We start from the raw sequence: 20,587 nt of genomic DNA on the forward strand, positions 1-20,587 counted from the left end.
AAATGGTTTGTAACACCAGCTCTGGTATCTTATGATGGTAGAAAAGCAGCAGTCCCAGCTTTTCATGTCTTATCCAGAACTTATTGTCTTATCCAGGAACATATTGCCCTGGATACTTGATGTCACAAACATTTCCAGTGGCAAAGTCATATCATAGAGCTCTTCAGCAGTTTTGATAGTATTGCAGTCCTCTGTAATACGCAAGCAATTATACTGTATAGTTTAACTTAAAGTGAAGTAATTTAGCATCCAACTACAGCAGAAACTCTCTAGTTACAACTGCTGTGTGTGGCAGACACAGAGATGGAGAAGAGGCACTGGAAAACAGTTTGCAGCACAAAGAAATCTTAGTGATGGAGAAGCTTATCAGCAGAAGGTTTTCCTATCACCTCCTTCAGTTCTCACAAAAGGTTATAGAAAACATAGAGGTGAAGCATTAAAGCATGCAAATCCCACAGGAATTCTGTATCCAGTCACGGGAATCAAAGCTGAGAAAATCTAATCACAGTATTAGGTGGAGCTTTAAAATCGTAATTAGAAAATCTCTCTCTCTTCATTTTTCAGCTTCAACGCTGCTGTATTTTTTCTTTCAATATAACCTTGGTTTTACGCATTGCTAAAAAATTCAACAACCTGGAAACCTGTAGTTGCTATAGTGATTTTGGTTAATTACACAGTCTCAAAACTCCCAAACATGCTTTTCTAAGTTTTTTTGGGGGCATTTAAAAAAAAAATCTGTGAAAGAGAATCTAATTTCTGCGAGGCAACAACCTTTGTTCCATTAGAAGCACAGAGAACACCGAGTGACATTCAACAGCAGATTTTACACGTCATTAAAATGAACATAATTTTAAATGTGGCCAAATTACTAAAAATGGAAATGACAATTGAGCTATGTAGGAACACAAATACTAACCCTTTATGATCACTTTGTGCCTGCCTCCAGCCAAACATGCTGGCTGGAATACAGCCCCACAATGGCAAGTGTGGGGGTATTTAGCAATTTTGCTAGAACAGACTGCTTGCCTCTATCACTGATGCTACTCAGGTTAAAACATTGCCTTTATTTCACTTTTTTTACACAGAGAGTAACACATTTTATATTTAAATCACTTCAAGCATATTGGGCATTTTAACGTCTTTAAAATATGAACCTTACCATTTCAGTAATGAAAGAACAAAACAAAACAAAACCTCACCAACAAACAACTGCCAACTGTGTTTTTCACTTCTCACTGTAGCAAGCACTTGTTAACAAGTTGCTCACACAAGACGCCTGGTTCACTCCTGGAGAAAAAATCTGCATCAACTTCTTCTTACTGGAGACAAAGCTATACATATAATTTACCCAGAAATATCTTACAAAATTTCCTAGGTAAGGGAACACTAACTTTAGAAAATGCTGCACTGTTTGGAGATTTAGTTTTTGTCTTGCAGGATGAAGAACAAAATGGCATGAAACACATCAAGAAGGATGCTGGCAGTGAGAAACCAGAGACATCTGCTGCACTCACATATGCCTCACTACTGACTGAAATCAAGCAAAAGCTGACAGACCTCATCAGCGCTGACGGGTTTGTTTTGCTGGTACTGCTCAGCTGGTTGTTGGGGCAAGGGATTTAGCTGCAAAGCAAAGAAAGTGCCCACAGCAGTCTGCTTATGATGGTATTAATATGCATATTAATTGCCCTCACACTGCTTGAATGACAGAGCTATACAAAGCAGCACGGACTCACAGTGTTTGAAACATGGACTGAAAATTTGTAGCTCAAAACCATTAGGAAGCAATAGCATCTATTTCAGAAGTCATTTTAATTTTCTTAAGGTACAGAACCCTTTCCTGTCCCACAACATTTCCCACTGAGCTTTTTATTTCTGTGATTCCAGTACAGTATACTGCAATTCTCATCAATCTTCCGCCAGTTGTAGAAGCATTAAGGTTGGAAAAGATCACTAAGATCACCTAGTCCAACTGTCAATGAGCAGCCTTTCCACAAGGAGGGGAAAAGGAGGAGAGAAAATCTAAAGAAATTGATCAAATCAAAAACGCCCACTAAAGTGAATTCTGAATTCACCTGTTATTCTGCACAGCTTAAACAAGTGAGATTATAAAACTGCAAGAGGGAAGATTTGGTGACACAGATTATCCGGTTGACTGTGACGGACCAACAGAAACAGATCGGTGGCACATTTGTTGTCCTCCACACTATTACCTCCTTGACCAACCCCAGGAGCAGTTGCCATCTCTTGTGGGCAAATAATCTGTGCTGTAGTTTTCATAGGACAGATTAATGGTTAACACTGGACCAAAAGATGAAGGAAATGAATTCTCCTTCAAGTCCAGCTGAACAACTAAGTTCTGTTGACTTCTTATGTTCCCACTGAGGCACTGAGTTCTGCTGAAGAAAAACAGTGTAATGTGTGTGTTTGTAAGGAAAGGCCCAACCAACAGGAGCTGGCTGGCAAGGCAGCTCCTTGCAGGCTTTGAAGCAGATAACCAAAATCTCATCTTTCTCATTTGTATACTGAGATAACCCTGTTTCACATGAACGTGTTCATTCAAACAGGGATATACTGAAATTATTTGAGACAGTAAATGACATTCTTCAACTACATCCAGCAATCTTGGGCTTGGCCCAATGCATGCAGATACAAATACTCTAACAAACAGACAAACATCCTGCTCTAATTGCTGGCAGAGTCTTGCTGCTTTGGCACAGGCTTGAGCCACAGTACACTTTAGATACTTCCCTTATAAACTGTACATAACACAGGCTAAAAATTCACCACCAATTCTTGTAATGACACAAAAAGAATACTACAAAATATTGGTATTCAGGACACAGGGATATACCTAAAAAAAAAAAAAAAAAAAAAGTGACCAGTGAAGGTATCTATTACATCATTAAGGTTGCTTTGAAAAGTTATTTTTAAAGTTACCATTTACTGACTTATCATACCTATCATAACCCCAAAATGAAGAAGTAGGCTTTACCATGTTCTTTAGGCAGACAAATTACTTGAAAGCAGATTCGTTGGTGTTTCTTCTTCCTTTGCTTCATTTTTGACAACGAGCTCCAAGAAGATTTGAAGTCAAATAATTATAGCTACTTGTTTTTCTTCTGCCTCATTCCCCCCCCTTCATTATTCCAAAGAGTTGTGTTTCATGGCCATTTTCAGCTCCAGTCTTTCAAAGAACTTTGGTTCATTCTTGGCTTTAAGCATATCAAGTTATCTCATTCAGTTAGCACACAAATAGCCTTCACTTCTGTTTCCACTCAAATTAATGGCTCCCTCAGGATCCTGCCTGATAATTTTAATGCATGTTGAAGAAAACTGACAGACAAACAAATTTCTACAAACAGTTTATTTTTAAAAGCCACTGGCTTTAGTACTCCTAACAATGAAATGGATAAGCTCCCAGCATTGTACTGAAGCAATAGCTGCCTATCTACAATAAGTTATATCAAAAATTGCTCTAAAAATTACATCCAGGAAACAGATACCAGTAAAAAGGAGAACCAGGATGCACCATTTCACAGAGCTAATATAAACAATGGAGCAATTGCCGCTTCCCTGCTGTAGTTACAAACATCTAATTTGCACTTAAGTAGGCTGTATAACTCCACATTCACGTTGATGTAAGAGAAAGATGATGAAAACCCACATGAGTCTGCATAAAAATGTGGTTTCTCTGGGACTTTCTGAAATACATAGAGTATATTTACTCTTCACTAAGAAAGTTGGATACTTACATATAGGGATCTCAGATCTGTATACATTTTGCAACATATTTTCTGATCAGGGACAGTTTAACTTCTAAAAGTTTTATTTTAACCTCTAGTTTAACCATCTAACCAGATCTGCTACAAGTGAAATAAACAAATCAAACTTCATTAACAAAACCTCTTCAGGAATCCTCTGTACTTTCTTTTTTTGCCCCTCAACTCATGCTCTACAGGCAAATGTTTCATCAGGAGAGTCAGTAATAAAAATAAATAATTACAGTTCTGGTTTAAGCCTCAAACTTTGTACTGTAGATGCATTTGAATAAAACACATCTAAGAATTGTTTTTCTCCCTTGATAAAACAGGGAACCTAGAGCAACAAAACTTCTGATTGAGGTTTATTGGTCTGGTGCATAAAGTTGGGAGGGATGAATCTAGCTCAGAAAACTACACAGCACTGATTGAAGATGGAGAAGATTTGAAGGTGCCTCCTTTACAGGATCCCAATTGGATCCTACAGTCTCTGTTGCTTTTTCTTCCCAATTATAAATAAAACAGCAAACAATGAAGCATGAGTCAAACTGTGCTCTAGGGAGTATGGAGTGGGAATTTTCCCTTTGGTTCTCTGCTTGGAAAACAATGCATGCACAGATTAGTGGAATTTCATACCTACCATACTTCACTGTTTCAAATCCATCACATTTATGCTATTTAATAAACTACTTCATTCAACACTGTATGTTAACTCTTCCGCTAACCAAAAAAGAAAAAAATATTCTAGGTATTATTTTGAGCAGGCATATGACATCAGGGGAATTTGGTTATTTCAGAAAAGAACATTTGGATAGTCTTCGCAAAGAGCATTCTTTTTGTGGTAGATAGATAACATAATTCAGTATAAGTTGTTCCATAGCTTAAGAGAACACTTTATATAATGCAAGGTAACAGTGAGGCCTGTAAAAATAATTCTGAAATGTAATATAAAGAGATATGCTGAATACTCCATTTTTACGCACAAAGATGAAGGAACTTCTCTGAAGCAGTCAGACTTGGGAGCTTTATTTCTTTTTCTTTTTTTTTCTTTTTTCTTTTTTCTTTTTTTTTTTTTTTTTCCTGAATTAAGCCATGTAAGCATTTCAAAAGGAGAAATCAATTCACACCTGTATAGTCAAGCAGGCACCTAACTGTTTCTATAGGCTCATTAACTACAATAGCTAGATTTCTGGCAATATCAATGAGAAACAGAAAAATTAATAACTTGAATTCCTACATGACACCTGGGGATGATATAATGCTATAATCCACTGGGCAAAAGCTCAAATACAAAAACACTGTCTTGTAAATTAAACCTTAAGAAAAAAAAAAAGAGAAAAAAAAGAGAAGAGAGAGATCTAGTTTATTTAATCATCAGGATAACTGAACACAGTGACAAGTACAATATCAACATACAAAGGCAGCATAGTAAGGCCTTGAAAAAAAGGCATTGTGCATAATGAAGGAAGACTCATTTATTTTACTTCAGATATGCCCAAGGAATAATTGAGGTTATTTCTGTTGTCCACTCAAATAGTTCTGTGTCAAACTGTTTGTTCCATGCCACTGTCTTTAGCAGAGGGCAACCACTTCATGTTGGCAAATAGTGTCTTGTTTGAAGAACAGTTAAAAGTTAGTGTATTTCAAAAACAGATATGCTGCATCTTCCTTTCCTTATGAGCCCTTTTAAAATTTGGACATATAAAGATACTGAGCCTGATGGTGAGAATATCCTAAAAATACTTATTACTTTATGTAATATTTCCTGTATCACTTTTACTGCCTTCTTTTTCTCTATACAAAACTCAGGAATTCCTGGAGTTAAAATGAAGCACTTTGTAGAGATAAATGGATGAAAAAAGAGGAGATGAGTAGCGGTGGAAGATTTATCTTGACTGAAATTGTGGTATCCTCTCTACCTGTACCACAAAAACAGTATTATTGAGTAGAATGCATGCAATACATGACATACATGTATGGCATACATACCTTGAAAACAGTCAAATAAATCAGGCTTCAGTAACTTTTTTCCCTAATCTTTATTTCTCTATTATTTGCTGTAGGCGTTCTGTGCAAAACAAACTGAAGTTAAAACCCCCACATGCAGGCTCAGAAGATGAGAAGGTAAAACTAGTATTCTTAGCAACTTTAGCCAAAAAAAGCATTGGAAGTTATACTATAGTTGTCTGTCTGGCATGCAAGTCTCACTTTACTACTGCATTCTTCACTAAGTGAAATTAAATGGAAAAAAACCAACATGCTTTCTAAAAAGGCAAGACCTAAGACAGACATTTGATGCAGTTCAAGCCAAAACCTTCAGACTCTCAAGAAATTCTACATGGACAAATAAGAGGAAGATCACTGAAACAGCATATAATTCAAATGAAACATGCATTAAAACTTTTCTGAAAATAGTTGCCTCTTACTTGCAACAGTGCTAAAGAGAACTGCTGGGGAAAAAAGCATCCGCTGTTCAAAAGGAACAATATTTAGAAGTGTTGCTGTCACTTGATTGTTAACTCAATGAAAATTTTCAACCAACCATAATGCAATACAATAAGTCAAATCTGACTGTGAAGGGAGTTATTACCTCAGAGCGTATATGCTGGAGAGACTACATGTAGTGACAGAAACACTCTCATAGTCACTGCTGGAGATGGAGCTGAGGGGGGAATCACGTAAGCCATCCTGAGAACTGAAAAAACATATGGAAACAAAATGAACTGCTGAAAAGAACAAAGGTAAAAAAAAAAAACAACAAAACAGCAGTGTGGTAACATGTGGGTTGTCACTGATTTAAATTGTCACAGAATTAAAAGTAAATTGATGAGTGTATTTTTGTTCCTTTGTGATATCTATCTTGGGTTCTTCCCAAAGGGACAGGCAATTTGGCAAAGCTGGTGAGCACACATTTTATAAATATCCTCAGTTTAGCTTTTGACATACAGTTCAATCATTCAGGAACCAAGGATCTTGCATTTTCATAAGCCATAGACAGAACAGTGCGTCCACACTCTTTTAAATCTTATAACAAAGGCATAACATCACTGGAGGTCCATAAAGTCACTGTATGCTTCAAGGCAAGATCATCTTCATCAATAAGATCCAAGAACTTCTGAAATACCACAGCTTTGGTCAAGATTTCCACAGAATGAGAATGAGAAGGAAAAAGTCCATGAGAAAGCTGACTCTCAGTAAAGGAGATGAAGACTTGCTATGCATTCATCTCTAGCCTATGGCTCTACATCAACCAGATGAGCACAAAGATGAGCACAGAAACTTTGTTAAAGGAAATCTACTAGCTACTGAATCAAAGAACATGTATAACTTCAGTTAATGGTATATAACTTGCTTCTGTCATCTCGGGACTGATGAAAAACCTTTAAATGGTATGTTGCTTCAGATCTCATGTCACATTATCAACACAGACTGGGATTAGGAGGTTAAAAATAGTTTCATAACTGGTCTTGAAAACCAGTTTTCAATTGAAAAGAGCAATTTTTTGTTTCAATAACAATTTAGTGCTCAGCTACTGAAAAGTGCACTAAGCAGAGGAAAATTAAATTACACAAGATAAGAAAATATGTAATCTTGAGCAAATGTATCAAAGCCGTATTAGCTCTAGGCAGCGCAGAAGAATCACTTAAGGCTGCTGAACTCAAAAATTCAGCCAAAAGAAATATTTGGAAAACACAGAGAGAGACGTAAGAAATATCTGTAGTTAAAAGAAAGAATCAAATAGATCACAATTCTTTTACCTCACTCCTCCTCCACAACTATCAGATTTCTTAGGCTTGACTGAATTGTAGGAGCATGTGGGCTACATGTTCAAACCAGTTGCGTTCCAAATTCTTTTCTTCTACCAAATTTACTATTGTAGCTGTTTTTTGCAGCTAAAAGTCTGGAAGAATGCTTGAAAGGAATTCTTCAAAGCAGCATACAGAAGGTATGTGCTCTAATCCCTCTATGGAATAATAGGATTTGTTTGCATACCTCCCACTAATCACTTGCAAAATGGACCCCTTCATGTACTTCATTTCTGATTGCCAATTTGAAAACAAATTCCAAGTATAATATGCTTTGGTTAAAAGGAGGACTGTTGCAATTGGGAAATAATTTATCAGACTTGAACAAAAATCTTTTTAACTTTTATTCATTTTATATAATTTTCCTTGTTAATTTTGCTCATTATGAAGATATGCATGCATTTAAATAAAGGCTTCCACTTTTATACCTCATCACCTTAGGCATCCAATCTTACAACATGGTCATGCCAGTAGAATGTACTTTTGCTATCTGTGCAAAGGATGTAAAAAAAAAAACAACATTAGAATGCGATTTCACAGCATGATTGAGCAGGAGAAGCTGTCTTGCAAAGATGAAATGTATAATTCAGAATAAAGTAATCTTTAAACAACAGCACCAGAAAATGACTAGCAAATTCAGCATCTCCTTTTGTTCTTTCACCTCCCCATCATTTCCAGATTTTTGTAGTCCAGCAATCCTCCCTGCTGATTTGGGCAGTAACACTTCTGAGAAAGGTAAGGTTTGTTATTTATCTTTGAGTGCTTCCTTGAGAGTTAAGCTGTGCCTGATATGTTTGAAATCCAGTGCAAATATATTTTACCAAAACAGTACGCAAAACAAAATCATGAGACTACTTAAGAACCTAAATTCAATTCACTTTCATAGGTTGTGTGTGATTTTTCTTTTTTTTTTTTTTTTTGTAGAATTTGAATTTTTCAGTTATATTCAATACCAACAGGCAGCTCTTTTCCTTTGTATAAGAGCGAGATACGTTTCTGTAACCTAAACGCTTCAGGCTAAAAGATGAGTAAAGCAAACCAGCACCACCCTAAGTATCATCTCTCTGCTGAGATTTTAGCAACTCTGTCCCAAGAGAAATATCACCTTCAATCCTCAACTGATTTCTCAGACAGCGTGGTCCAAGCCAGAAGGCAAAATGATGAAGGCTGGAGCACAACAGACTGGGACCTGATGGTAGATAAGCATAAGGAGGAACCACAGAATTGAATGGTATAAGATGGGTGCACATTATCAAAAATCTTAACAATACCTTTATTTTCACTTTCATGGATGTCTGAGTCACCCATGACCATTGGTTAGCCGTAACAGCTAGCATAATTTTCTCTCTTCAGTTCCACTTCCCGTCTATTTTTAAGCCTTAAAGCTGATTGCCACTGCCTCATAAAGCCCTCGTTTTCCTCTGCTTTATCTCTCACTCATTGTAGGAGCCTGGCCAGGTGGAGCCACCCGCTGATCTCACCCAGCTGTCAGTGACCACTTGGTAATGTTGTTTGGAGATGCTTTACACAAACCCTGCTCACACAGGTCAGTTTCTTGTACAAAAAACCCACACCATCTAGATAATTACACTCTGCAAATATTTTTCGCACTTATTTGTACCACTAGAGATTGAATTTTTCTACCAGAAAATATTTACTATTTATATTTATTTCTACTTGATATTCGTACTGGAGTGCTTCAGAGCCAGATATTCTGTGTTTATTCAGTACCAAGAAATGGAAATCGAATAATGAGAAGTCTGCTTTACGCCTTTCTCAGGACTACATAAAATAACTTTTTAAGAACAGATTCCTGACATATTCACTACATTTTTATTTCTCAGTACACACAGATGCAGGACACCTCTTCGCACAGTTTTCTTCTCATTAGTGCCTGCCTGACACTGCAGGTACTGATGTGAATTGACCTGCTTTTCCCAACTCGTGGCTGCTGTTACAGCTGATGCTAGCAAGGTGCCTGTGTCCATTAGCACAATTATAGGAAGGGACACGTGTGCGCATACAGGCCATGTTCTATGGCAGCCTGCAGACCCACAGAGCAGCTCCTCCTTCCTTCCAGCTTCCCACACCAGCCCATGTGTGAGCTGAACTTCATGGCATCTCCCACTCACGTGAACTCAGTGCCAGGTTGCATTGGACCTCTGCGCTCACAGGACTCATGAGGCTGTGTTCCAATTACATAAAGTGGCAAAATTCTGTTTCATTTGTGAGGCCTTAAATGCCTACTGTGCTAACTTTAAAACTGCATTCTAGGATGGCATAAAACACCATCCACACTCACCAAAATAAAATTATTCAGCACTTCTGATAAAGACAGAATAAAGATCTGAGGCAACAGACCAAAGGGCCATGGGGTGATCTCTTTTCATGCACTGGCATCAGACCAAACCACTTACTTACAGCTGATCTTTGGTATTTTTTGCAACTATGGTAAGCTTAAAAAAAAAAAAAAAGAAAGAATAAATCAAAGCCACTTTTGTCCTGTTTTTTTGTGCTCTTTTCTATTGGAATGTGTTTCCTCCCTCCCAGAAGTTCAAATAAATCTCACATCATCTCACTGAATGCTTTCCTCATGCACCTTATTACTTGAGTTACAATTATATTCCACATTACACGGGTTAATTAGCACTTCCCTTCTTGGTCTGTCTCACAGTACATGAGAGCTAACCCTGACACCTCGTGTCAGCAATACCAAACCCACTCAGACAGGTGACTTCCAAAACTCTGTTTTACCAACTAGACATATAGGTATGCACGTTGTCAATTCATACAGTTCCCTGATGCTGCAATTTTGATATATAGACCTAGTAAGAGGAAAGCTGCTCTACTGACACCTTTTATTTGTATGCTAATACTTCACAACAGCAGTAACGTTATCAGATACCACATGGAATCTGTTCCCTGTTGAACAGACAAGGTCACACATTGTCACTTTTAATTGCAGACTTGTATTGTCAAAAAAAGAAATCAATCAGAGCAGGAGGGATTGAAAGAACTTACTTGTGTTACATCTGAATTTTTCCAGTTGCATGAACAAAAGGTTACATTGCAAAGAAACAGAATACCAGCAGAGGAACAAAGGAATTTCAATCAACAGGCAGATAAAAGACTGCTTAAGAAAAGTTTTGCAACCAGAAGGCTGTTATGTTTTCCCCAATCAGCTACTGTTTCCTTCTTGCTGATGAGAAATTCTTTCTCCTGAACAGCTACATAAAAGACTAATCAATACAAGCCTGCTAAGCAGACATGTTTTTGCTTTTGTGAACAAGCACAGCTGTCCATTAATTTTTCTGGAAGAGGCAAATTGTCAAGTGAAGACAGGCACAATCTTCTTCAGTCTTCCTGTGATAGGAATATTATAGGGAAGACAAGAATTTAATACACTTAATCGAGTTATTCTGTATTGCTGTATCAATCTAGTTTTGATAGAGGAGCCACTTACAAAATCAAATGCTGTAAACTAGAAGACAAGCAAAAAAGGATTTTTTAATTATTACTATCATTTTTTTGAAGTAAATTCTAGCCAAACTCCAAACTCAAACAATTGCTTTCCATACATTAATAGTGGTGGAATGACTGTAGTATCTTTAAAGTTTTCCTAAAGAAAACGTGAGCACGTCACATGTTGCTAGAGTGAACAAAATAGAACACCAAACCTAGAACACCTACTGTATAAAGCAAGTATTCACCTTTTTACAAAGCCATTCTAACATGCTGAGGAAATAACTATGTTAAATATATTCTAGTTTTACAATTTTTAGACTACAGAAGTGTGAAGCTAAGCAACGGGACATGTTGAATATCAAGAAGTAGAAAAGTAAATTATTTATGTCATTGTAGCATTGCAATATAGGTCAGTAAATAACAAAACATGTTCTTCTGGAGGAGGATGTCTCATTCCTTTTCCTTACACTGTAAAAGCATATGGCAAAGCTATGCTATTTTTTAAGCCTTCGCAAAGAAATGCGAACAGTGTCAGTATCTAGCGGCCAGTGGATACACTTAGAACTTGCAGAATGAATGCAGATGAGATGTTCTCCTTGCCATCAATCTCAGCTCCTTTTGCCAAGTCTCAGCTGCACTGTAAAAGGCTTTGTTAGGAGTAGTATGCTCATCAGATACGTTCAGGTCACAGAAAATGGCAAAAAAGAAAAGGAAAAAGAAAAAAAAAAAGGTATAATTTAAGTTAGACATAACAAATGTAAAGAGGAAAGGAGAGGAACTGTATTTAAGAATTTTTTACATACAAATTGTTATGGGTCAGTATATAGAAAACGGAATATGCCACAGAACCAAGTGTTTAAGACGGATGCACAAAAACGCTACCACAGCATGTCAGTATGACTTCCTACTGTATCTGTAGAAGTAACAGAAGTTTTACAAGGGCAAACCAATACTGACAAAAACAAAAAGCCAGAAACTTCCATAACACCAAAATAAAGACAAAATAAACACAGTGTGTTTATGTTTATATGTCCTTGTACATTCTTCCATCAGAAATATGGAGGGAGAAAATTCTGTCAGAATGAGCATTTAGAAACCTGCAGCAGATCAGATACCAATGACATTTTTGCCAGTGCCTCTCATATTTGTATAACATTAACCCTGCTGACAAAACTCAGTGTTCTTTGTGCCAACAAATAATGGAGCAAAGGACCCAAAGCAGTACAGACACACCATTGCCCGGATCTTAAGCAGAAGAATGTTTAATCTTTACTTTAAGCTACACTGAACATTGATGCTAGATCAAGAAATACAAGGCACTTCAGACTTAAAGGATTAAACACAGGATTAATAACCTGACAGGATCATTGAAATTATACTAATAACACCATATTGCGCTGAATAAGAGCAGGTTCGCTAAAAGAAGCTGTTTATATCACAGCATACACATTTGATAGCTGCCTAATTCAGACAAGGGAACGAAAATTTTCTTTTCCTAGTTTCTGAGTTACAGTAACTAGAAAGTAAATACATTTATCAGTGTGATGAATGAGCATGCCCTGCAGCTATTCCATGTATATTAGATTGCTTATTGTTCTAGCTAATGGGTCCATCATTTTGAGAATTATCCACTGTCTGAAACATTTCCCCTTCGGTTAAGTTGGCATTCACAACCATGCAACAGGGAGCAGTCACAGAAGCCTAATACAATCTTCCAATTTAAAAATACCATTGGAAAGCCGTGATTAGTCACCACTCAGGTAGCGTAAGGAAGAAAAGGTCGACAAAGTTGTGTTTTCTGAGCTCTCTCTCTGTTGCATTGCCTCCTACGGTACTGACCTAAAACCAGGCCAGGACCAAATGACTGCACGTACACACCAATATGATGAACAGCAAAATGGCGTTTATTGCACGTGAACTCTAGCTTATATAACCTATGTGCTTCGTCTATGCCCCTAAGGGCACGTGCCACACATCAATCACAGAGCAGGGAGAGGGCCTATCGCGTCACATCCCGTGGGGGGGCTCGCAGCCGCCTACAACATCTCTCTTGCTGATAGCATGACTCGTGACTCAGAGGCAAGAACCCAGCACATAAATAGGCATACACGTATCTGAAAAGTAAGGAGCAACACATGCACACAATTTTTTAAGCTTGACAGACCCCCCCAGCACCTCCATTTCCCACAGAATACACTGGAGGAGTTACATCAGAATAGTTTCCAGTAAAGAAGCAACAATCTAGCATCAAAATGCCTTTCATTTCAGTTTCCCCACTTCTGGCAAAATGGAATGCTTCTTCCCAAGTAGTAACAGAGGCACTCGTCTCCATCACGAGAAGAGAGAATTAGCTGTAATTAATAAAGGAACTGTGGAAGAGGCAGTGGGGAAAACATACAAAATTATAATTAAGGGGCTATAGTGTAAGAGGAAAGGTCCCCAAATGGATAAATAATTCTTGTCCACAAGGTGGGAGGAGCTGTTAAATGAGCACTTTTCAAAATTGCAGGAGGTCATTTAGGGGATTTTGTTTTCATATTATGTCCTGCAGAAATGGGGAGAACAAGCAGGTCTGAAGAGCATTAGAACAAAAGCAGACTGAGGAACAGGACAGGATCATGAAGACCAGATAACAGGTAATGAAATGGCAGGAGCTCCAACTGATAAACACTGGGAGAAAAACTTAAGCTTCACTAAAACCGATGGTCTCCGTGCTCAGAAGGGGGATTTGGGGAGCTGGCAGACAACTGCAGAAACCACTAGCTCATCACTCAGCAATAAGCCAAAAAAATCCAAAGTCAAATATTAGGAATCACTGGAAAAACCTTAGAAAATGATGAGGTCACTGCAAAAATCCACAGTTTGCCCATATCTTGACTAAGTGTAGTTCTGATTCCCTTATCTCTAAAAGGAAACAGTGTAATAGAAAAAGGTTTAGAGAAAGACAAAAAGAACGATTACAGTTATGGGACAACTTCAATACAAAGAATGATCAAGTAGGCTGTGATTTCCCCAATCACAAAGACAAATCATATCAGTGAAGCATGACTGAGGTCTACAAAGTCCCAAAGGGCGTGGACTGCAGGAGGACTTGGAAAAGAAGTTGTTGCATACACAAACTCACTGTAGGCTAGAAAGACACTGATAGATATTTTTATTACATTTTACAGAATTGCCCTCACAAATTCCACTTAATATCCTACCCAAGGAAAAAGAAATATTAGACAAATTGAGCTGTGTGATAGATTCATAATTTATCAGGACACTGTAATTAAGCATACAACAGTATTCCACTTGAAGTGCCGTAAAATCATTAAATGTCAAAGGGATTTCTGAATTACTTCTTAAAATAAAAACCACACAGTATTTCAGTTATGAGGCACTATTTGTGATCATACTTGCAAAGCCTAATATCACAACCATTTAGAATAATGAGGAAAATAATGTTTTCATTTCAAAAGTTGAGTTTTAAGCATGCTAAGTTGTATTGTACCTGTAAGAAGAATCAACTCTGGCCCAAAGAACTCTTAATTCCATTTCCACAGCTAGCAAAATATTTCACAATTCACTTGGAACATTATTAAATAATTATTTCTGCAGCTTTTATACTGTGGAAATGCTTCATGGTTCAAGCTGTCTTGAACTCTGTACACGTACAATAAGAGAGAAATCCTGCACCACACATCCTCTTCACTACTGACAAAGCAAGGCATAAAGAAAGAAAATGATCACAGAAATAAGGAAGACAACAATAAGTTATTTAATTTCTTCCCTCTGCTTTGTGATATTAATGCTTTGGGGATACTGAGAATATTATTCATTAAAAAACAAGTTATTCTCTAAAGAGGAAGAAAAAATAAGTATAAAAATACAAAACAGCAAAAAAAAAAGTTTGGCTTTCTGCAAACGTATGTAAGATCCCAACATCCAATTAAACTCGAATTGAAGCATAGCTTTTCCTTTCACAGACATTATAGTCTCTCAGTGTTACAAAGTTTCTTAACTTAACAAAATGTGTCAAACATTAATCTATGACCTCTACTCTTCTACCGGTTTGGGTTAAAATGTATAATAAAGTTTAAAAGCTGTGTCTGCATTCTGTTAAGTTCCTTCAAGACATGTATTCACAAATCCACTCATGCCCACAGGCAACTTGATTAGATAAGCCCTGTTTTCTTAAATGAAGTTAAGAATTGGGATGTATTTAAATCACAATTTAATCCCCTGCAGTGATGCAGAATTTAACTTTTTAGTATCTGCTAGACACTTTTTTTCTGCAAAACAGCAGAATGCAATAAATATAGTCAGCCAGGTAATATACAATGGCAATACATCTTTTGTTACATTAAAATGGGAAAATTAATCGACTTGGTTTCAAACTCAGCTGTTCTCCATTAGTTTTCTAAAAAAAAGCTGATGAAAACTAGCAAAAAGTTACTTGCAGTAAAATTATGTATAAAAAAACTTAATCCTTCAACACAAATTTATTCCAAATCAATAATTACACACAGATCAGTAAAGAACAAGGAGAGAAGGATTTATTTATATGCAAGTCTTACTACCAAACCATCAAGTTGGTCTTACCTTGAACTAGATCTTGACTTTGTATCTTCCTTGGCTGTCCTTTCACTACCAGCATCTTCATTATTCTCCACTTTTCTCTCACACAGTTGTTTTCTCTTCTCCCACCTTTTCTGCTGACTTGAAGTGCTTTCTGCTTCTCCTTGAGAGTCATTTTCTGCTCCTACCTGTGAACCTGAGGAATGTGCCAGGCACTTAGAGGAGATGGGCAGATTTTGCTCTTCTCTGCCAAAGTCTCTTTCTGCTAATAAAGCAGACGTTTCAGGTTTTAACGCTTCCTGTGCAGGGACTGAATTGTCCAGGCTATCTACATGGTCCATTTCCTTAGACTTCACTAATGTGTACGAAGCATTTACAACACCTCCTGCAGAATGTTTAGTCTTTAAACCTTCCACACTCTCCTCCCTGCTGTCTTCACAGCTGCCACAACACACACAGGAATTAATTAGACAGTTTGTGGCAGCTATACTGAGTTTATGAGATTCATCCTCCTCCTCATTTGCTAATGGATTAGCAGATCCAGGAACACAATTAATAGCTGCTTCGGGTGTTACTGGGGATTCTGAGCTAGAGGGAGATTTAGGATTGAATATCACAGTAGCAGATATTTTCATTCCCCCTGTCCTGTGAGCTATCCTTTCTGCCATTTCTGCATCATCAGCATAAGCATCCCAACCATTGAGGTATAACTGTGAATCCGGACCTTCTAAACAGCTGCATGAATTTTGAACTGAGATGCCAGACATCTGTTTGCTGTCTTCAATATTGTTATTATTGCTGACATCACTTTCTGCGTCTTTTAAAAGCAAAGTTTCCTCTGTTTGCTGACCGTTCTCATACAGTAGAGCGTCTCTATATTGCAGGTTCTGTTCTGAATTGTGACAAGGGTTATTCACCCAAGCAAAAGTATCACTTACTGAATCCAACCCAGCAAGAGCCTCTCCTGCTCCATCTAGGTCATCCATAAAAAACACTCTGTCCTCTTCATCAGTTAAATTGTCAAGATGGTGTCTTGTTGGTGAAGCTTCTGCACTGGAACTATTTCTTAGGCTAGGTCTGTGAGCTGGAGACTGACAGATGCTTGGAGGGGAAAGCAGAGAAGACATTTCATCTCCAACTCTGTGTACCATCCTATTCAGCTGTTCCAGCTCCTGTTCATCATACTGCATTGAACAAGCCAGCTCAGCCTCTGTGTTCTCAGCTTTTGCTGAGAGCTCCTTTGCTGGCAAAGTTGCAGTTATGCCTGGTGTAATGACAGAGGGTACTTCAGGATCTGTTCTGACAGGAAAATCCACATCTTGAGAGATGCACAGGTTACGCTCCAGTGTGTGCAGTTCATCCTCAGTTAATGTCTGAAGTAGATCCCTAAAAATAAAGAAATACATGTGACATTGCTTTTACAATCACAGGAGGCACTGACATTACACAATTTAAAAAAGCTTTTACTGTCAGTACAGAAATCCAGAAAGTGAACTTGGGAGCACAGAATGCTTTCAACTGCTTAACTCATGAAGCATTTTGCATTCATGTTTAGAACACGTGGGACTGCTGGGGCCTCAATTTGAGAATACTCAAGCAAATGCAGGGTACCAAATTATTTATATCCTTGCAAAGAAGCCCCAAAACATAAATCAAAGTAAAATAGATCTTCTCGCCAACTACTTAGAGTGAAAACATTGCTCAAATTAGACGTACTTGGTAATTTTTAATTTGCAAATTTGATCAATAAATAAATTTGCCATCCTTTTTATTAGACCCTGAAAATTATTCCATGACAGAATACAGTAGAAGATCCACACCCTTACACCATCAGATAAAAAAAGCTCATTAAAAGTATTAATATCACTTACACAACGCTGATATCCTAGAAGCCTATTCAGTGAAATAAAGACTGGAAATTGGGTCTCCTTTCTACATGGAACAAAGTATCAGGGACCTACACTTTTGCATGATCTTAAGAATCAGGCAGGCCTAAAAGCATTTACTAAACTGTTTTCTGGAGACATAAAGCAACCCCATTATTATGAAGTTTTGGACTACAAGCTCCTGAAAAAGTGTTGAGACTTATGTTTAAATGCCTTATAACTTTAAAACTTCAAAACAACGTAGTACACATTTTTAGATCTGAATTCGACTTATACTGTGCTTCTAAATTAGAAGCTGCACATAAAAGTGCCCTGCCAACAGCAGTCCGGTCACTCAGAGTTGTTCAGCTTCCCTTCTAGAGACGCAGAAAGCCTGACTGCTCAGATCTATTTATTAAATGTTTCACATACTCCTAGTAAAGACAAAAATATCTGCAAATCCTGGAAATACATACTTATTGCATGCTAGTCAAATGGCCAACTTCACTGAGCATTGAACTCTTCGTTTCTGTCAGTAGCACCTCAAAATTTGAGAATTTGCAGTTAAAGGATAAGTAAATAAAGCTTGACTCAAAAATTAAGCAAATCAGCTGACATTCATGTTGGCTTTGAGGATTTTGAGCTGGATCCCGTGCTGCCTACAATGCTGTATGCAACCAGTCTGACTATATGTTGTAGTCTGTTATTTTAGTAGGGAAATCATTCCTACTTTAAATTCATGTGAAATCTGCTCAACTTTTGAATTACAACATCAGAAATGTTACTATGAACAGACATCATTTGTCCTCAGGAAAACAGAATCTGACAATTGCCTTAAGTTTACTGCATAAAAAAACCTACCTACACTCACTGTGTATGTGTGTTAATTTAAATACAGGTTTCCTTGCAACATGACAAACTTTTGATTAACAACTGTCACTATACTGTAAATGAGAAGTTATACAGTGTATAGTAAATAAGAAAGATTCATTGCCAACATTAGGAACAAGGCATGTTTAAAATGCCTACACATTTAAAACATCTTCTATTGGGAACAGAATTAATGTTAACCACAACACAAAAATAAATTGTAAATCTCACTACTGGAAGTTTAGAATTAAATGGCAGATACCATTGTCAAAGCATAAAGTTTAATTAAACTGAACCTACTTCCGTGGTTCATTTCCTTTCTGTTGAAGCATCTGTAACTCACCAGTAGATCCAGGCAAGTACTGTGCTCATATGAAAAAAAGAATTCTCCCTCTGCTCTCGTTACTCACAAGACACATGTAATGAGGGCTTCTGCAGTCTATCCTGACAGCTCTGGTGCACTTGCTTTTCACTGAGGCTTTAGAAAACAGCAAATTAAGAAAAGTGCATGTTGGGTTTCACCTCATGGTATCACAGCAAAGCAATCTAACCTTGAAAATACAAGGAACATTTTTCTTACAGTGGCTTCAGCCATGAGACAAGGTCTTAAAACGTACTGTGGCTATTACAAGCCAGTAGTAACATCTACTCTACGTACTGCAAAAACAATAAATGTGTTTTACTGCCAATATCCAGGATGCAGAAATTACTTGTACAAAGATTGAGGCCGTATGTCCACTCAAGGACAGCCAGCTGAGCAGAGGACAGGGCCACCCAACCCAGGTGCAAGGATCTCATACATCTGCCTTATTCATGGACTCTGCTCCTCCTTCTGACTGGCACTTCACGCTGTTTTCAGAAAGCAGCATCATTGTTACTATTGCCAGCCTATGACTCAGTCCATATTCTGAACAGAGCACAAACAGCTCTCCGTTTATGGGTTGCCACTGGAAGACAAGATGTAGGTATGGAAATGCAGCTTGTGTCCTCCTGCTTCTGCTGCAGCAAGGCAGGCTCAGCACAGCAGCACCAGCAGATCGGCTCCAATGCAGCACCACTGAGAAACTGATGCCGATAAATAACAAACATCATAGTGCTCTCTTACTATAAAAGTCTTGAAATCAGCTCCAAATTTTGAACACAGCCATCTTGGTAAAACTAACATATTTTCCCTGAGTTAATGTGTGCGAGTTTCACAACCTGTCCCCTTGTATTCTTTAACACACTGACAGCAGGTATACTACATTTGATTTCCAGTGCATGTGGAAAGATTTCCATGCATGTAGAATGGTAAGGTCCCCTGATTCTGCACCATTTAATCTTCAGTCTGCTTGACTGCACACCACTGCAATCCACAGGGACCCTGCCATCAGCTGTAAGAAGTCCAGAACCAAGCACCAGGCAGGCAGGGGGCTCGGAAAAGAGGGTAGAGATAAGGAGTACTGCAAAATCCCTGATTTGCTAACCTCAAAAAATCGCCACCTAGCAGCCACGAATGCACACACAGCATAGGTAATATTTTCTCTCAAGAATGTTCAGTCATAGGCACCTAAATTAAATATAATAGGTATATACCAGACTGTATGCTTGGTGTACTTGTAAGGATGATTTAAGTAGTTTGGCAGAAACGGTTCAAATATCAAACATAGTAACCCTACTACATATGCTCTGGTAGATAGATAAAATACAATGCTGATGTTTTATGTCTAAAATCAAAATCAACACAAGGACCTTGCACACATGACAATATTCAAACTGGCCATATGCTGTTCAGCTTCACCAGACCTAAACAAAAACCCTTAATACTTTTGCTGAGAGGGTCTCTACAGGTAACAATCTCTACTATTTTCAATGCTGACAGCCACAAAAAAATGCCTCAGACAAACAGCTATTGACTGGTATGTAAACATAATGCTTCCTGCCTTTAACAACAGGCTTGTTTTTGGATAATACGACTTAGAAGTTATCAGCTGTACATTTGGATATATTGGAGTGAAAATATTTATTTGGCTAAAGCTTAGAGCACACTGAACTACATGTAGAAATTTGTTGGGCTGTCACCATATTCTGCAGTAAGATGTTCTATATTCAAACACCAGACAACGGCGATGTAAAATAAAAATATTTTGCAGAAGACTACTAGAATTATTTTTCATGTCTTCATTATTGTTGATGGAGACTAGAGAAAGACTCTGGAAAATAATGCTCCCTTTTTGCTGGAAGTATGTTGAAATATCTCATTCCATCTTCCTTTGTAGGG

The 20,587-nt window shown here is 37.7% G+C and overlaps 1 protein-coding gene across 5 annotated transcripts in view; it reads right to left on the reverse strand.

The window, feature by feature from the left end:
* ZFYVE28 (zinc finger FYVE-type containing 28) overlaps positions 1 to 20,587 on the reverse strand; it is a 145,796-nt gene that overhangs the window by 23,744 nt on the left and 101,465 nt on the right. For 3 of the 5 annotated variants that reach the window (XM_042811952.1, XM_042811956.1, XM_042811953.1), the window contains exons 8-9: positions 15,617 to 16,978; positions 6,352 to 6,456 (exon numbers count right to left, since the gene is read on the reverse strand). In XM_042811952.1, coding sequence (XP_042667886.1) covers positions 6,352 to 6,456; positions 15,617 to 16,978 — 1,467 coding nt within the window. Of the gene's footprint in view, positions 1 to 6,351; positions 6,457 to 15,616; positions 16,979 to 20,587 lie in introns of those variants that run through there. The other 2 variants (XM_042811957.1, XM_042811954.1) reach the window with 2 other exon arrangements.

Source organism: Centrocercus urophasianus, unplaced genomic scaffold (assembly GCF_019232065.1).
Source record: "Centrocercus urophasianus isolate 14NV4802_14NV808 unplaced genomic scaffold, USGS_Curo_1.0 seq_13, whole genome shotgun sequence".
In the NCBI taxonomy this organism is placed as follows: domain Eukaryota; kingdom Metazoa; phylum Chordata; class Aves; order Galliformes; family Phasianidae; genus Centrocercus; species Centrocercus urophasianus.